The 16134-nt window shown below is 45.9% G+C and overlaps 1 protein-coding gene across 2 annotated transcripts in view; it reads left to right on the forward strand.

Annotated features, from left to right (window-relative positions):
- LOC142587368 (AP-5 complex subunit mu-1-like) overlaps positions 1 to 10360 on the forward strand; it is a 243682-nt gene extending 233322 nt beyond the window's left edge. The window contains exons 12-13 of one of the 2 annotated variants that reach the window (XM_075698316.1): positions 7273 to 7369; positions 10169 to 10360. In XM_075698316.1, the coding sequence (XP_075554431.1) occupies positions 7273 to 7369; positions 10169 to 10254 (183 nt within the window). In that variant the 3' untranslated portion in view covers positions 10255 to 10360. The remainder of the gene's footprint in view (positions 1 to 7272; positions 7370 to 10168) is intronic. The other variant, XM_075698315.1, reaches the window with a different exon arrangement.
- Positions 10361 to 16134: the final 5774 nt, after the last annotated feature.

Below are 16134 nucleotides of genomic sequence, written 5' to 3' on the forward strand. Positions count from 1 at the left end.
AAAACCCCTCGCTTTGTACTGCAACAGTGCCCCACTCACATAAGTGCCGCTTGTTCTTGTGTCCAAAAACCACTTGAAGACTGCCTTCTCTACAGCTTCAAAAGCGCGGGCTCACAGCTTTTTTCCGTCGCCTTTTACGTCGCGTGCGGCAGCACTGGTGACACCTTCTTTGCTGGTCAAAATCGTTGATAGCAGCTCAACACCATGCTGAAATCTTTGGTCACTTTTTCTTCTTCATACTGGACTCGACTTTCAGCATAGCCACCTTCTGGTTGACTGATATCGTTTTGTGCTTCCATTTGCCATCGTTCATCTCCTTTCTGGCGGTGAGAACTCGCATGGACGAACTGATAGAAACACTAATATTGGGTGCTATAACGTAAAACTATTCCAAACTTTTCTATTCCAAATCTGCAATAAGCCCACCACGATTGGTCAAAAACTTTTTTGGACCACCCACACTTCACGTGTCTGTCACGCGACGTCACGGAAACCGTGATAGCTCCCCATCCTATGGGACGTGTACACACTGATGATGCATAATTTGACCGAACAAAACAAAAATAGTTATTTCTGATTTGATGCCTTTTTGCCATTAGCCCTCGGCTATTGGTCAAAAGTTTTCGGGCTGCACCCACTTCACCTGCCTCTCACGTGACGTCACAAAGCCACAAGAACTTACTGCGTCAATGTGATGCGTACGCGTTAAAGATTCATTATTATGCCAAACAAAACTGAATTTTCTTCTGAATAGCCGCAGGCTGCCTCATTCCGAAAGGAATAAAAGATGGCTGCCGCCTATTGCTCTGGCACTGGCTACTCGCCCCTGCCGGAGAGCATGGGTTTATTTGTGTGTAATAAAACTTTTTGTGTGGCCGTGTAATGTTTTCGAAAACTTTCGGCATGTTTACGACCTCATTTTGCCAACTCTTCTTTGCTGAGAATCTGTTTTAGCGTCGTTTTTAAGCTTCCGCTGCATGCCGTCGCGATTGTCGACGAGCCACGACAAGCTAAGTAAGAGAAAGCGGACCAATTGCAGACGTCGGCACCACCCTCTTCATCCGGTTATCGATATTCAGTGCAGTGGCTTGGCCCCATCGAATCCCTCTCCACTTGAGCCTGCTCCTCGCCTTTTGTGAGCCAATTAGGTAAGACAAGCCACTCAGTGCAGGCAATGTTATTCGTCTCTCAAACAAACAAAAGTGACCTCCTATGAACGAGGTGAGCATTTGATTGGTTTGTTCAGAAAACCCTGCGGATGACCGCCCGATGCTTGTGTCGGCGGTTACACAAGTTTGACGTCAGGAGATTGGAATAAAAACATATTGGAATAGTTTTACGTTATACGGCCCATTGTTGATGTGTATGGAGGCAATGACAAACAACAAAACCGTAGTCGGCGCCGCCGCACGCACAAAGCGGAAGAGCAGGCAGGTGCACCAGTTCTATGGATAAGGGGAGGCCGGGAGAAGCATACGAGAGACGCGAACGTCGCGCGCAATGAAACATTGACCTGACATGCACCAAAATGGTCAGTAAATGCTCGTTGTGGAAAAAAACAATTACCGACGATTACGTTACATCCTAATGCAAAATTTTAGTCCAGCTCTTCAGCTGTTTTGACTTTTCTGTATACTGAGGCAAATAATTCGAACAAGACATGTATTGGCACTTATAACTTTTTATTCTTCACTTCTTCAAGGAACACTCCACTCCGAGTTCTTGATTGTCATGAAGGTAGCTTCATGGTCGGAGAAATAGATGGATATATGCTAGACTTGCTGCACCAATGCCTGGTTCGGCATAGTGCACCTCTGAATTCTGGCAGCGACGGTGTTGGGCCTCTGCTCGGGCAGCTTGTTTAGCAGTAGCGGCAGACGAAAGACTTCCACTGGTTGCCTCGCTCATGGCTCAGAAAGAACTGGCTGAGTATAAACTACTTATATAGGCAGACGAATGATATTATAATATAAACCATCTGTGAGCCTCCGACAGTCTGTCTGGTGCGGAACATTTCGCACCAGCCGCCGCAAACGGAGCTTAGCTTGGCGCAGCTGCCTTGCTTATCGGGAGATTGTGGGAGGGGGCGCGTGGGCGCATAGGAACATTGCGCGGTGAAGAGATGGCAGTGACTGACTGACGCCGCTGACGCTGCTAGTGAGTTAACTGAAGGCAGCTTTGCGTTTGGGCTTGGGAAGCACGCACCGTGATACGCTGATACCGAGCTGGTGCTTCGGCAACCGGAGAACACCACGCGCTCTCGCGCAGTCGCCGCCACAGAGGAGAGGAGGGGTGAAGGGGTACACGCAGTGGCGAACGGCGGCGGCTATGCATTTCGGCTTGGGCAGCAGCACATCATCGAGATCAGCCGCCCCCGAGCTGGCGCTCTGATTGCCGCCGCACATCGGTGGCATTGGAGGAGGAGCGAACAGAGCAAGGCTTGTGCCGTGCACGAGAGATGGCACCAGGAGTGCGTGCAGCTAGAGCAGCACGCTGGCCCCGGCTACGGAGCTGGTTATGGCAAGGCATGACGGTTCCGCGAAATGCAGGAATGGGTGCCAGAGAGTTGCGCTCTAGAAAAAGGTTCGCTATACCCATTGCAAGGAAATTTTAGCTTCATTAAAATGAGGTTTTCATTACATGGGCATCTATTGAAATTTCAAGGGGGATCACGATTGCTTCGTTATATCCATTAGTTCGTTACATCCTGTTTCGTTATAACAAGCTTTTACTGTACATGCCTTCATGGAATGTTAAACATTTCACTTTTTAACCAGAGACATTCTCTGAGTTAAGGTGCTTGTACGATGTGTTTCCTGTTTGCAATGGGACCTCTTTCTTGCAACAAGCCCACTGCTTTTATCTTAGGGCAGTGAATAGTGCAGAAGTGTTCATGCTCTGTATACACACATGCACAAACAAATGAAATCACTAGTTAAAGGGACACTAAAGTGAAAAATGATTTCTTCTGCATCAGTAAATTACCGTTTTACAACACCAAAAGCACCACTCTTACAACGATAAGACGTTTGGTAAGCCAGAAAAAGTGCAAGAACGAAATATGGGTGGCGACGCCTACTCAAGTTCCCGCACCTGGGGGCTTTGACGTCTTGGATTTTGATGGCGTCCTCTAGGGCCTACTAATTACATATAGCAGTACAGATTGACTACATTGTGTTCTAAAGGAACCAAATATTAAACATGGCAAGTTTCGGGAACCTTTATTCAGCCAACGCGGCCCAAATGCGAAAACATACTTTGGAATCCCCGACATCACGCTCACGTATTGGCGCTGGGGTTTCGGTGCGAAATTCAAATACTGATACTTGAAACTTCATTTTCTCATCTAATAATCAAACTATCTTTTTGAAATGACTGCCTGCAGGGTTCTCAAACAATGCTGCATTAGTCTAAACTGATTTATTGTTTCGCTTTAGTGTCCCTTTAAAGGGGTCCTGAAGCACCGCTAAGGCTTGGTGAAAAAACATAGTGTGCGGATAGCATATGCTGCTGGGAACATCTCGGCCAAGTTTTACTGTCCTACGTGGCGCGTCGAGCTCGCAAGCGTAGCGCAAGGTCGCCTTTCTCTTTTCAACAGAAGCCTACTCCTCATTCTCTTCTGGTGCTTTATTTCATAATAAAATGGATTCCCATAAGCAGCTGATATTGGCCAATAGCTGACGTCAGTCAAGAAGGGTGTTTGGATCAGTGTGCTTCTTCCTAATGTTATTGGGATTATTTATTGACGAATTTCAGTACACAGGCTGAAGTAACCAAAAATGTGCTTTCGAATTTTGATAATAATTACGTACTTCCAAAAGAAGCCGACTATCATCTGCTCATGTATCGTATTTACATGATTGTAATCACGTGTGAGAGGGAAAAAATATCAAAATATCAAAAATATCAAAAATATCCAAAAAATATCACATGTGACAGGGAAAAAAAAGAAGAGCATACCCATGGGCGCATTCCTTAACGAAAATTTATTAGTAGCTGGCATAGTCACTGGACTACTCAACCTCACTAGTGCTGCCATTGTCATTGCTGCTACGGTTCCACAGCACACCGCCGTCCAGCGAAATTCCACATTTGCATACATAAGTGCATTTGCATATATACATAAGTCCACGCCGAAAGCACCCAACCAGACAGAGCTGTCAAGGAGGCTCTTTTGACATGGCCGGTTGGCATAAGTTCGTGATCTGCCGCCAGCCACACGTACTCAAGGCGGAGCAGGGCCTTAAAATGCGAATATCAAGGCTTGTCTCATGACCATGTCACACGTCACTGGCAGGGACCGATCATGTGTTTCGGCGACATATGCCGCAAGCTTGGCCTTCAGCTCCGAAAAGCGCCCCGACTTCGGCCCGCGGAAACCTCTTCGGTTGCCGTCACAGGTGAAAATTTTGCTTCGCTGCTGTCGCCACTCTCGCACCACCCATTAAGAAATATCAAACTTGCGGCCCGCTGTGCAGTTATTTGTTTCTTCAGCGTAAAGGATGGCAGCCCTCTTCAACGCCACTGAACGAGCGTTGAATGTTTAGTGGACTCGTAGCACTCATGACGACTGAGGAAGCAGGGATGTAGCACGTGGCCTGCGGTCAAATTGAACGCATGAAACTAAAGAGCTACAGGGAAAGAGAAACACGCGAGTCACAAGCGGTGTCTGCTCTTCCATGAACTGTCGATACTACCCACAAGAGCCGCTGTTCTGAGGGTGCCACCGCAAATGGAACAGCGGCACTTCCATGAACTATCGACACCCCCACATGAGTGTTGTGTGCACTGTAAAACTCTAAAAAATGTTAAAGAACCTTTCCAAAAAGCAAGCAAACATAAAATTGGAACTACGTTGTAGCTCCCCTGATATTTCGTTGGTCTCGCTTTTTTTTTGCGGTGCCATGTTTTGGTTTCGATTGTGAGTCGTCCACCCCCCCGCACTTCAGATTTTCACATGTTAAAAAATAGGCCGACTTACTATCGTGTAAATACGGTACTCTTGGCTGCAGCCGCCTGCTTAGAAATTAAACTTTGGCCACCCAGCCTATCGGTGTCGTAGCCAGAAGGGTCTCACCAATTTCGAGTAGTTTGAATGCTCAACTAGCCTTGAACCATGCAAAACGTATAAGGTTAGACTACATGCACACTTGCCAGTACGCGCTCACTCTTGGCCACATCTAGTTATATGCCTTGGAAGGCTAACTGATAGCACTTTAAAGATATGCAAGTTGGATGTGGCTACTATCCTTCGGTTAAGCTGGTGAAGGACAAAACCAGTCCACACCACGTATCATGGTCAGACTGTAGCATATGAGCGCGAGCACGCACTCAAATCCCGTTGTGCACAAAGCAAACACTGCGCATATGCACCATTGTTGCATGTAGCTGTGGTCTTCTACATAGCGTAGGTTAGAGCATTGCATGGGCCTGACTTTCCGGCCCGGCCCAGGCATACATTATGAAGCCTAAGCCCAGCCCAGGTGTTCATTACTAAGTCTAGCCAGAGCCCGCGTGTGCATGAGCGGGCTCGGTCTCTAAGTAAAAGGTATTGTCCTGATGCAGAACAGGACGTGCAGACAAAAGACGATGACGAAGAAGTGTTCTTGTAGCTGGAGCCCTTCAGCCACCATGTTCTAGTGTCAGCTGGTGCCTTCAGCATTCGCCTTGCATAAACAACATTCATGCTTGTCTCTGCCTCAAAACAATATCTTTATTTGCAGATTGCACCCTATGTGTCTGCCTCACCTTCTCGGGGTCTATCAGCTGCAGTGTATAAGCAACAAGAGACCAGAATATTTGTTTCTTCCCATGAGAAACAAATATTCTGGTCTCTTGTTGCTACAGCTGATAGGCCCCGAGAAGGTGAGGCAGACACATAGGGTGCAATTTGCAAGTATTTACATTATGTGGGCATGCGCATCAGCTTCAAACAATGTCAGACACAGCATAAACCACAATGCCAAAATAAAAACCTCTGAGCAGTGGCAGGCTATAGTGCTCAGCAAATGCCCAGGTCTGGGTTGTCCGGCTGGTGGAGGACACTGCTACAGTTCAAGGCCTGGCCTGCACCTGATGGAAGGGAACTTTACGGGACTAGCCTCCCGACCCCTCCGTTCCCCTTTTGAATCCAGCAGGGACTTTCAATAAAGATGTTTTGTCTCTCTCTCCCATGAGAACATCAGTTATCTGGCCCATTGCCTGTGCTGTTTTGTTTCTGCTGGTGTGTATGCACCTTGATGGTTCGATTTGGTCCTATGAAGTCATTTAGCATGCAAATATATATGTATATATATACAAACAGGTAAATTCTGAGCACACAGCATAAAATAAATGCTCAAGTAAAATGAGACATGCCTTGCGTTAGGACTAAAATAATGTAGTATTGAGAGTTCTAATGGTGCAATTGCAGAAGTGCTAACAGGGAAACGGTTTGAAGAGCGATAGTTTGTATAATTTATATTTTGTTACGTGGAAACAATGTTCGTTCTTGTAGAAAAAAAAAACCAACTATAGCTCAATCTGTTTTTCTATTTTCTTTGCTCAGGTACACAAGAGCCAGCTCTTTGCTTGTGTCACCTCAGCTTGGCACAGAATGCATTGCACCATGCAGTGCATAGTGTTCGCTTGTGCTCGAAGGCACTACTTAGGCCCCTTAATGAGCGGGCCCAAATCTGGCCCAGGCCTGTGGCTTCAATACCGAGCCCGTCGAAAAACGCTTCCAATGGCCCGTGCAGCACTCTAGCATAGATACCGTGGCCGCCGCAGTGTGCAGCCATGAGTCCACTGGCTGAGCGCACTGCAGCTCACCGAGGACAATCACATTTAGCTTATGTTTGGCGTGTCGTAGGTGCCAAAATTGGAAGTAGTGGTGTGTATGTTAACATCCAAAATCAAATTTGAACTGCACGCTATAGTGACATATAGAAGGCGGAGCGTTGTGGGCACACTTTGCTCTGCCGTAGTCATTGCAGTACAAGGCATTGAAGAAGGAACGAGAGCATAGAGAAGGTAGTGTTTGATTGCCAATAACTTCACTTCTGCTGAACGCATTAAAGTACCTTTTGTATTTCTGAAATAGCCTATTTTAACTTCAAAAGCATTTCTTCTTTCAATAAAAAGTGGTTCAGGACCCCTTTAAGTGCACTCTGAACATCAAAGAAACTATAGAAGCATAGTCACGGTAAATCACAAGCTCGCTCAAGGCTGAGCTCCTTTTATGGGCTCCTTTTATCTTGCCAGTTTTTCAGCAACATACTATTTGGATTGCAGGTCGAGTTCCGAATGTCGAATCGGACATTGAGTGGATGCAGCCTTGACGCCAAGTCCATCTTGGTTACACCTCTGGTCAAGTTCAAACTGCTTGTTGGTGAGTACCGTCCTATATTAGTGCTGCTTTCTGCCACGCACAGGCTAGAACAAAGTGGTCTGCCCAAGTATACCTTAAAGTAGCAACTGGGACTCTAGGAGAAGCTAGAAATATTTTGTGCTGGGATTACCATAACCTTAGTGTCCATACTGTGTTTGCAATAATATGTTATAGTTGTATTCGTGTACTGATCCTGCTACAGTCTTACATGCAAATCTAGCAGTATTAAATAAATAAATAAATATAAGTAAGTACTTTTCACATGGCGAGTTCCTCAGAGAAAAGAGCAAAGTGCTGTGTTAAACACTGGCACTGTGGTAGCACAAGAATGACATGGGACAAAATGGTCTGTCTGGCTGCATAAGCCTCTTATTCTCGCTAGGCTAAAACTGGCCATGAGTAACAATGCGCAGTTGTGGCAAGTGCAGCAGTACTTGGCATTTCACAAGCACACTCTCGGCCTGCACACCTCATGCATTCACACATTGGCATGAAGAGTGCTGCAATTATTGTGGGGTGAGCTTTCTTTATTGCACCTGCATATGCATCACTCTCTTCCCTGTGTTGAATGACCGCACATTAATGTACATTGTGACCTAGGGCATTAAGCCAGAACTGAACTGAAAAATAAAAAAAAATAAACGCTATTTTTTGCACAAACAGAAACTAAACCAGGACACTGAGATTTTTATCATTCAGAAATGGAATCAAAAAGAAAAATAACAGTTTTCGGTTCAGGTTCCCCACCTACTTGGGAGCTTTTTATCCATGCATTGCCTGCATGCCTGCACTTGTAGCTTAACCATGCCACCTCATCTGCAAATGCACATGACCTTCTAATTATTTTAAAAGTGGCAACATCATTAGTATGCTTTTCAACATGCTGTGTCGGGAGGCAAGTATGTTAGAAATACACTTGTGAGTGTTTGAAATTGGTGATTTCCAAATAGTCCTGTATATATTGCTGAAATGAAGAAGTGATTCCCAGCTGGGCATTTGCTTTTCATCACCCTTGTATGTTAACTGAAGTTAGAAATTATGTTTCTGAGATACGTCTCCATAATGTAATTTTTTGTAACTCCGTGTGACCTGAAAGAAAGTGCATGCCTTTTCTTTTGTTAGTTCATCCATGTGCTTCAGGAGTACTGTGAAGTTCTTGTGCAAAATAAATTATTGCTATTTTCCAGTAAATATCTTCAGGTTATGCAAACAAACATAAAGCAGAGTGAGAACCAGAATGAACGGAGTTTTGATTTCGCACTCTGCTGCTGACCCTTGCCTGTTTCTGCTACAAACAGAGCTCGCAAACTAAGTCAGCACATGCTTCATTCTTTGGCCTGTCAAAGTCACATGCATGCAAACTGTTTATTCTTCCTTGATACCTTGTATTAGGTGGCACTGGGACCTTAATTCGTGTAGAAAGCATTCGTTCACACTGTTGTTTGCACTCAAGGTGCATTCATGCTTGCAATAGACTGGAGTCACACAAACTGCCATGTCGAATGCATATCTACAATGTAGCATCACAACACAAATATAAATGTCTCTCATGTACCTGTCGTTTATCTCAAGTAAGTGAAAATTTATGTCCAGTCTGACACTCCAGTTGCTGTGTTCAATGCGGACATGTTTGCGTCTTGCTGCTTTGCTTTTCATTATATGTAGTTAGGCTCTAGTCACGTGGTTCCATGCCGATGCTGTTGCGACAATGTCGAAATTCTCTGTGGCAGTGTCTGTTCTGGCAGCATTGCTTCTGTGGGAGAAAAAGTGGCAGTGGCCCAATGGCATCGTGACCTCACTTTGTGGGACACCGCACGCTCACCAAGTGGCTTCTTATTTCGATGTACTGCTTCGACTTGCCATTGATTGGTTGAGCAGCTTTGCAACTCTAGGAGCATACCCAAAAAATGTAGCAGCAAGAGATTTGCCCAAAACGTTTGCTTTTCAGCCATTTAAATTCACTTTGAATTTTTTGTAGTGTACACTAAAGACGTCCTCCAGGGCTAAAAGCTGTCGTTGGCAGCTTGACTGGTCCCAGGAGGCATTGTACGTGCCAGTTGGGAAAAAGAACAATAAAATACAGAATAAACAGTCTCTCCTACTCCTACTATAGTTACAAGCATTTGCAGTAAGAACCCAGAAAAGTGTACTAGATATACATTCCTTCAATATGAAGAATATGACAGCATAATAAGAAACTAAGTTGGTATTCCTATTTATTACTACCTTTTTGTACAACAGTGCCTCAACATTTCCTGTACATCCCCCCCTTTATGCAATGCCTCTAGGGGCCTGTAATGTATATCTAAATAAATAGAATGAATGACAGTACTTCAAATACAATTCACATATGTTACAAGAATAATTAAGTATACATCTAAAAAGCATATTACAGTAAGAAAATGGCAATAATGTACAAAAAAACTGGCAATAATAAGATATGTCAAAGGAAATGAATACTGCAGTAACATCAAATGAAACAAAAGTAGGAGCTACCTATCATTCATAACTTTAATGTGTGACTAAGTGGCTAGCGTAACCTCTGTGACTTGCTGGTATGACTGCACCTTATGGCTCTGTTATCGTGTGCTTGCATAGCCCCTTGGAGGATGTCACACGTTCAAAATCACTCTGTTGGCACAGTCGGTCCCATAAATGGTCTATTTGGGCGTCATTCATGGGCTCAGCTTGACAATGTGTACTTAAGAAACTTGCTTGTCTGTTGAGCACCAAAATTTGGCATTCGTAAACGTCCGAAGAACAAAGACTAAAGAAAATGTACTTTCTCATTTGCTACAGATCATGAAGTTGAGTCGTCGGAGTATCGCATCTGGAACAAGTTTGGAGAAGTGCCCTTTGCCACACCAGCGGTGGCTCTGGACTGATCTCAAAAGTGATAACTAGTCAGATGAAGTGTTTTTATGATATCATAAAATGAATAATTTTGAAATTTCTGCAAAACTTGTCAGTCAGAGGGTGTGGAATTGCAAACCTTACCTTATACTTAAACATACCATTTACAACATTGTAATAAGATTGTAGCAGGCGGCGCAAAGAGGTAGCTGCCATAGCCACGGTTTATTTAGGCCAGCCAGCCATGGTGCAGCGGGATCTTGGGAGCGGCCGATACCGCGGCTGCTCAGGTTGAGCGCGCTAGCGTGTTCTGTTGTGCTACCTGCACGAGAGTCCATGTTCTGTGATTCAGTGGCCTATTTTATATTGTAGCGGCACGACTATCACCTCCAAAGCAGGTGAAGAAGATGAAGAAGAAGATGGGCTCACATGCAGGTAGCATGAGAATAGAACACGCTAGCATGCTCGACCTGAGTGGCTGCGGTGTCGGCCGCTCCCGACACCGACTGCTTTGGAGGCGATAGTCACAGTCCTAGTGTGAAGCGCTTAAAGCCCAATGGTAAAGGATTCCAGGTAAAGTGTGCAAATGGTGTTGTCGTTGGTAATGTCGGGTTCACACAATCTGAGAGACACGTACCAGGCAGCACCAGCAGCCTAGGTTGTGAGTGAGGCATAGCCACAGTGATGCCATAGTGTGAAATCGCAACCTGCTGCAGGTTCTCGTAGACGGCTACAGAAGTCGGAGCTCCAAAAGTAGACCATCTATCTGGCAGCAGCTCGGGGCTTGCGTGGAGATAGCGCAAGTGTTGGTCACTCACATTGCTGACTTTGTTGACTACGTTGTTGATGAAGAAGTTCAGTTCAGTTTATTGTCCTTAAAAACCCCCGGAGGGGGTATTACATAAGGGGTGGGTTTAACATAAGTTCCACATTTGGTACACTTCATAAGTTATATTCAAAGTGATCAATCACACGCTGTAGGAATGAAGACGGGCAAGTGATGCTAACAATGTCAGCAGGAAGGCCGTTCTAGTCTTTAGCTGCTCAAGGAATGAATGAGGCGGAAAAATGAGTGGTTCGGGCATGCGGCCGTGCGACTTGCTGCAGATGACTGGTGCGGTGAGAGATGCGTGCCGCAGGAACAATGTATAGCGCATGATGAAGGGTACTGAAAAAGAACTTGTGATAGAGCTCAAGACTAGCAATGCGTCGGCGATTAGATAGTAATGTTAGAGCGAATTGTGTTTTAAGTGCGGAAATACTGACATCATATGAATATTGTGAGTGAATGAACCTAGTAGCGCGGTTCTGAACAGATTCAAGTGAGGTGATAAGATATGTTTGGTGCGGGCTCCAGATGGCAGATGCATATTCAAGTTTTGCCCGAACAAGGGACTTGTAGGCAAGCAGTTTTACGTTTTGAGGTGCCTGGCGGAGATTACGTTTTAAAAAACCTAGTGTTTTATTAGCAGATGATATGATGTTAGAAATATGTTTATGCCAGGACAGATCATTGCATACAGTGACACCTAGGTATTTATAGGACTCTGCTAGTTCGAGAGGCATTCAAGAACAGTTCGAGAAGTGATTCTCAAGATGAAGAAACCAGATGGCAGAGCGGGCTACTGTAAAACTTCGGTAGGCCATGCATCCGCGGAAGGTGTGAGCACAGAACATCGGAAGGCTCGTCTGCTGCTGCTTGGGGTGAAATCTCGAATGCTCATAGCATCAGGGTTGTGGTGGTCGCTGAAGGCATCGCGAAGGTTGTACTTATGGCATCGCTGTGCCTGCGAGAGTGAAATTTGCACCTAGTGGAGCCAGTGGGAGAGCCTCTGTATCGTTGATGAGTGAGGTGCCCCTGAACAGAAAGCGGACAGCTTGCAAGAATGTGCAAGGAAAGAGAGCGGTAGACCGTAGAATAGCCAAAAGCGTTTACGTTTGGCCCAGTGAATTCCTTGGAAAGAGTCATAGCGCAGCTGCCTTTGAGCTGCAGAGGAGGCTCACATACCGAGTAGAGGTCTGATGCTGAGGCTGGCATGTGTTGACCATCGGTATGGGTGGACACAGGCGATGTGGGCTGATAAGACATGGACTGATGCAACGGTTCAAATGGTGAGAGCTGTTGTGAGTGAGCACTCGAGGTGACGTAGTGAGCAAGGACGGCTGCCCGCAAGCCCACATAGAAGCCGGTGCCAGGGGATGACAGCCAGAGCCTAGAACGCAGCCATAGACTGGAACGTCGTTGAGAAGGAAGCGGCTGTCCAGCTGGATGAACCAGATGTCTGGCATGTCGATGCAGAATTCCCGGACACCCTACAACCGCAGGACATTTGCTGCTGGACTGCACGAGGCCACATCACTTTCACCTTGGTAGAGTTGGTGCATTGATGCTGGCATAGCTGGGCTCGGTCGTCTGGTGTCACCAGTTTGTGGGTTGACACTTGCATGACTGGGCTTGGTTGTCCGGCTCACCAATTTGCGGGAGGCGGTGGGAAGAGATAGTCGCCATGGCGACGATTTATTTAGGCCAGTCATCCGTGATGCAGTGTGATCTTGGGAATGGCTGACACCGCAGCCACTCAGGTCGAGCATGCTAGCGTGTTCTATTCTCATGCTACCTGCATGTGAGCCCATCTTCTTCACCTGCTTTGGAGGTGATAGTCGTGTCACTACAAGATAAAATAGGCCACTGAGTGTTAATCGGACTTATTTTAGGGCTTTTCTCTACTGCATTTGTGAATATGTAAAACCGTCGCACATGGAAACTACGCTGATTCAGTATATCCCAAAAAACCAACAGCACTGTCAAATGCTTCCAGAATATGTGGCATTGTAACACATGTGGAAGCTCTGCCCCCATAGCTTTTCATTCATTGCCACGGAGAGCTGTCCACCAGTATGTCGAAGAGTCCTACCAGTATTTGGTTAGGCTGCCATTACCAGGGTTACAAGGAAAGCTTTGAGATCCTGTAAATTAAAATGTGTTGTAGTGAAAAATGTGTCTTGAAAAACGAGGGGAAAAGAAAGATCGTACTGACCCTTTGTTAAATTTTGATAGCAAGGTTATCCCAGATGGACCTTTCTCGGCATATATGTACGTCAATGTTTCTCCTCCTATTGAGTCTTTCTCTTTGAGTTTCCTCATAATAGAATTACCTATGTTTTCTCGCTAGTTCGAATTACAGTATGAACGTATCGTGTGTGCAGCTAATGTGTACATTGACAATAGTTCTGCAGAAACCCGCAAGGTGGAGAGAAGTAATTAATAAAGGAAAAATGAGACATCCACCCAAATGTAGCCAAGTGCTACAAAGGAAATCCATACGGGTTCCTCTAAAGAAAAGCTTCGCAGTTGAAGAAAAATTCGTCCTGGTCCAGAACTCGAATCCGGGGCCACCACCACTCCGGGGCAGCCGCGCTACCATCCGAGCTAACCAGGCGGCTAGCAGATGGCAGGCGAAGTCGAATTTATCAATAACTCTGAAGCAAAGGCAAGAGTTTGACGTAATAGTTCTGCAGGAATCCGCAAGGTAGAGAGAAGTAATTAATAAAGGGAAAAGGGAGACATCCACCCAAACGTTGCTAAGTGCGTTGTAGCAGTTAGCTACGTTTGGGTGGATGTCTCATTTTCAATTTATTAATGTGTACGTTGTAACTAACTAATTTTCTGATGCAATTTACTTCAGAAACATTACCGTATTTACACGATTGTAAGTCGACCCCCCCATATCGCTTGACCGAAAAAAAAAAAAAAGAAAACCCGAGGGCGCATTCGCTAACGAAAATTTATTAGTAGCTGACATGGTTACTGGACTACTCGTCTTCACTAGTGCTGCCATCGTCATCGTTGCTGCGGTCCCACAGCGCGTCGTGGTCCAGCGAAATTTCAAATTTGGCAAACGACCGCACCCAGGACATCTTGCAGAACAGCAGCCCACGCCAAATGCACCCAACCACACGCAGCCGTCAGGGAGGCTCTTTTGACAGGTCCGGTTGGCGTAATTTCGCAGTCTTCTGCCGCCAGCCACTCGTTGTACTCACGGCGGAGCAGAACCTTAAAATTAAGGCGAAGGTCCGGGCTTGTTTCATGACCACGTCGCACTTCAATGGCAGGGACCGATCACGCATTTCAGCGACGTACGCCGCAAGCTTAGCCTACAGCTCCGGAAAGCGTCCAGACTTCGGCACGTGGGAAATTTCTCACTTGCCGCCACAGGGTGAAAATTTCGCTTCGCTGCAGTCGCCACTCTCGCACCACCCGTTTAGAAACATCGAAATTGCGGCCCGCTGCGCAGTGATTTGTTTCTTCGGCGTAAAGGATGGCAGCCCTCTTGAACGCTGCTGTGAACGAGTGCCGAAAGATTAGTGGGCCTGCAGCATTCATGACGACTGGGGAAGCATAGAAGTAGCACGTAGCCGGCAGTCAAGTGGAGCGCGTCAAAAAGTTGGTCAAACCGATACCAATGCCTTTAAACAGAGAAAGAGGAACCCGCGAGCGGTGTCTGCTCTTCTATGAACTACCGATACTCCCCGCAAGCGCCGCCGTTCTGAGGGTGCCGCCGCAAATGGGAACAGCTGCGCTTCCATCAACTATCGACACCCCCCCCCATGAATGTTGCATGCACTGCAAGACTCTCAAAAATGTTGAAAAACCCTTCCGAAAAGCGAACAAACACGCGGGATAGCGAAAAGATACGGGTAGGGCCATAGAGCAAACATAAAATTGTAACTACGTTGTAGCTCTCGTTGGTATCGCTTTTTTTTTTTTTTTTGGCGGGGCCATGTTTTGGTTTCGATTGTAAGTCGACCCCCCAACTTCAGACTTTTAAATTTTAAAAAAGGGGTCGACTTACAATCGTGTAAATACGGTAGTTGAATAAACCACTTGTGCTTGGCAGAAGGCCTAGAAGAATGTGGAGTATATTGCACTGCCACACATGTGTGGGCACGTAACGTGTGCAGACAGTGACTGTATTCCAATGCTTGCTGTAGACAGCTAATTGGACAGCAGCCATCTTAAGCCTCATTCCAATTCTCATGAAGAGTCTGCGTATCAGAAAACTTAGCAAAAGCACAAGTAGAACAGCACCTGTGTCCCTAGAAGCCTTTTTCATTCAAAAGAACGAGCAGCAGTGTGTCGGTATCTTTCTTCCCGCAGGGAAGAAAGATACAAGGTACAAAAACAAAGTTCACAATAGGGGGTCGGAAAATTTGGCTATGGGAATTCATCGTGAGTATTTTTTTCTTTTTTTAACCTAGGTAGGACATTAACTGAAGCAGGGTGTTGGAACACCAGTTGGAAGTTTGTGCTTGACCTTGTCACCTTCTTAGTGTCCTGTGTCCACTCTTGCAGTGGTCACTTCAGTAGGACATTAGGCAGTATAATAGCAAGAGCTTGCTGGCACAATCCACTGCCCCTTTCCAAAGGGGACACTCGTAACATGCATCCTAGCCTGCTTGGACGAGAAGTGGGCTGGCGACTTGCTGGTTGCGCTGTTGCTTCTTTTAGGGGGCCCATGAGTGCTCAGGAGGCCAGAGTAGGTAGTAATGAAGAAGGTCCCCTAGGGGAACCTCAGAATAGCATCGCCATCAATAGCAGAAAAAAAGGAGGAAAACAAGAAAAAGAGCTCGCAGTGCAATAGGCTACATCAACATGCAGGGCGGCAGAAGAAAGGAAAAGTGGACAGGGATTGAGGAGCAGTTAAATAGAGAACAAATAGAGGTGTATGTCGTTACAGAAACCCACCTTAGAGACTCAGAAGAGCCGCTAGTGATTGAGAATTATGTTTGGGAAGAGTGCAACAGAACTAAGTTGGAAACAAAGGAAGGGGGAGTCGGAATGCTCATCCATCGAGGAGCCAAATGGAAAGGAGTAAATTCAAAATGTCAAGAGCATCTTTGGTTATCCGGTA

The sequence above is a fragment of the Dermacentor variabilis genome, chromosome 7 (assembly GCF_050947875.1).
Source record: "Dermacentor variabilis isolate Ectoservices chromosome 7, ASM5094787v1, whole genome shotgun sequence".
Lineage (NCBI taxonomy): Eukaryota > Metazoa > Arthropoda > Arachnida > Ixodida > Ixodidae > Dermacentor > Dermacentor variabilis.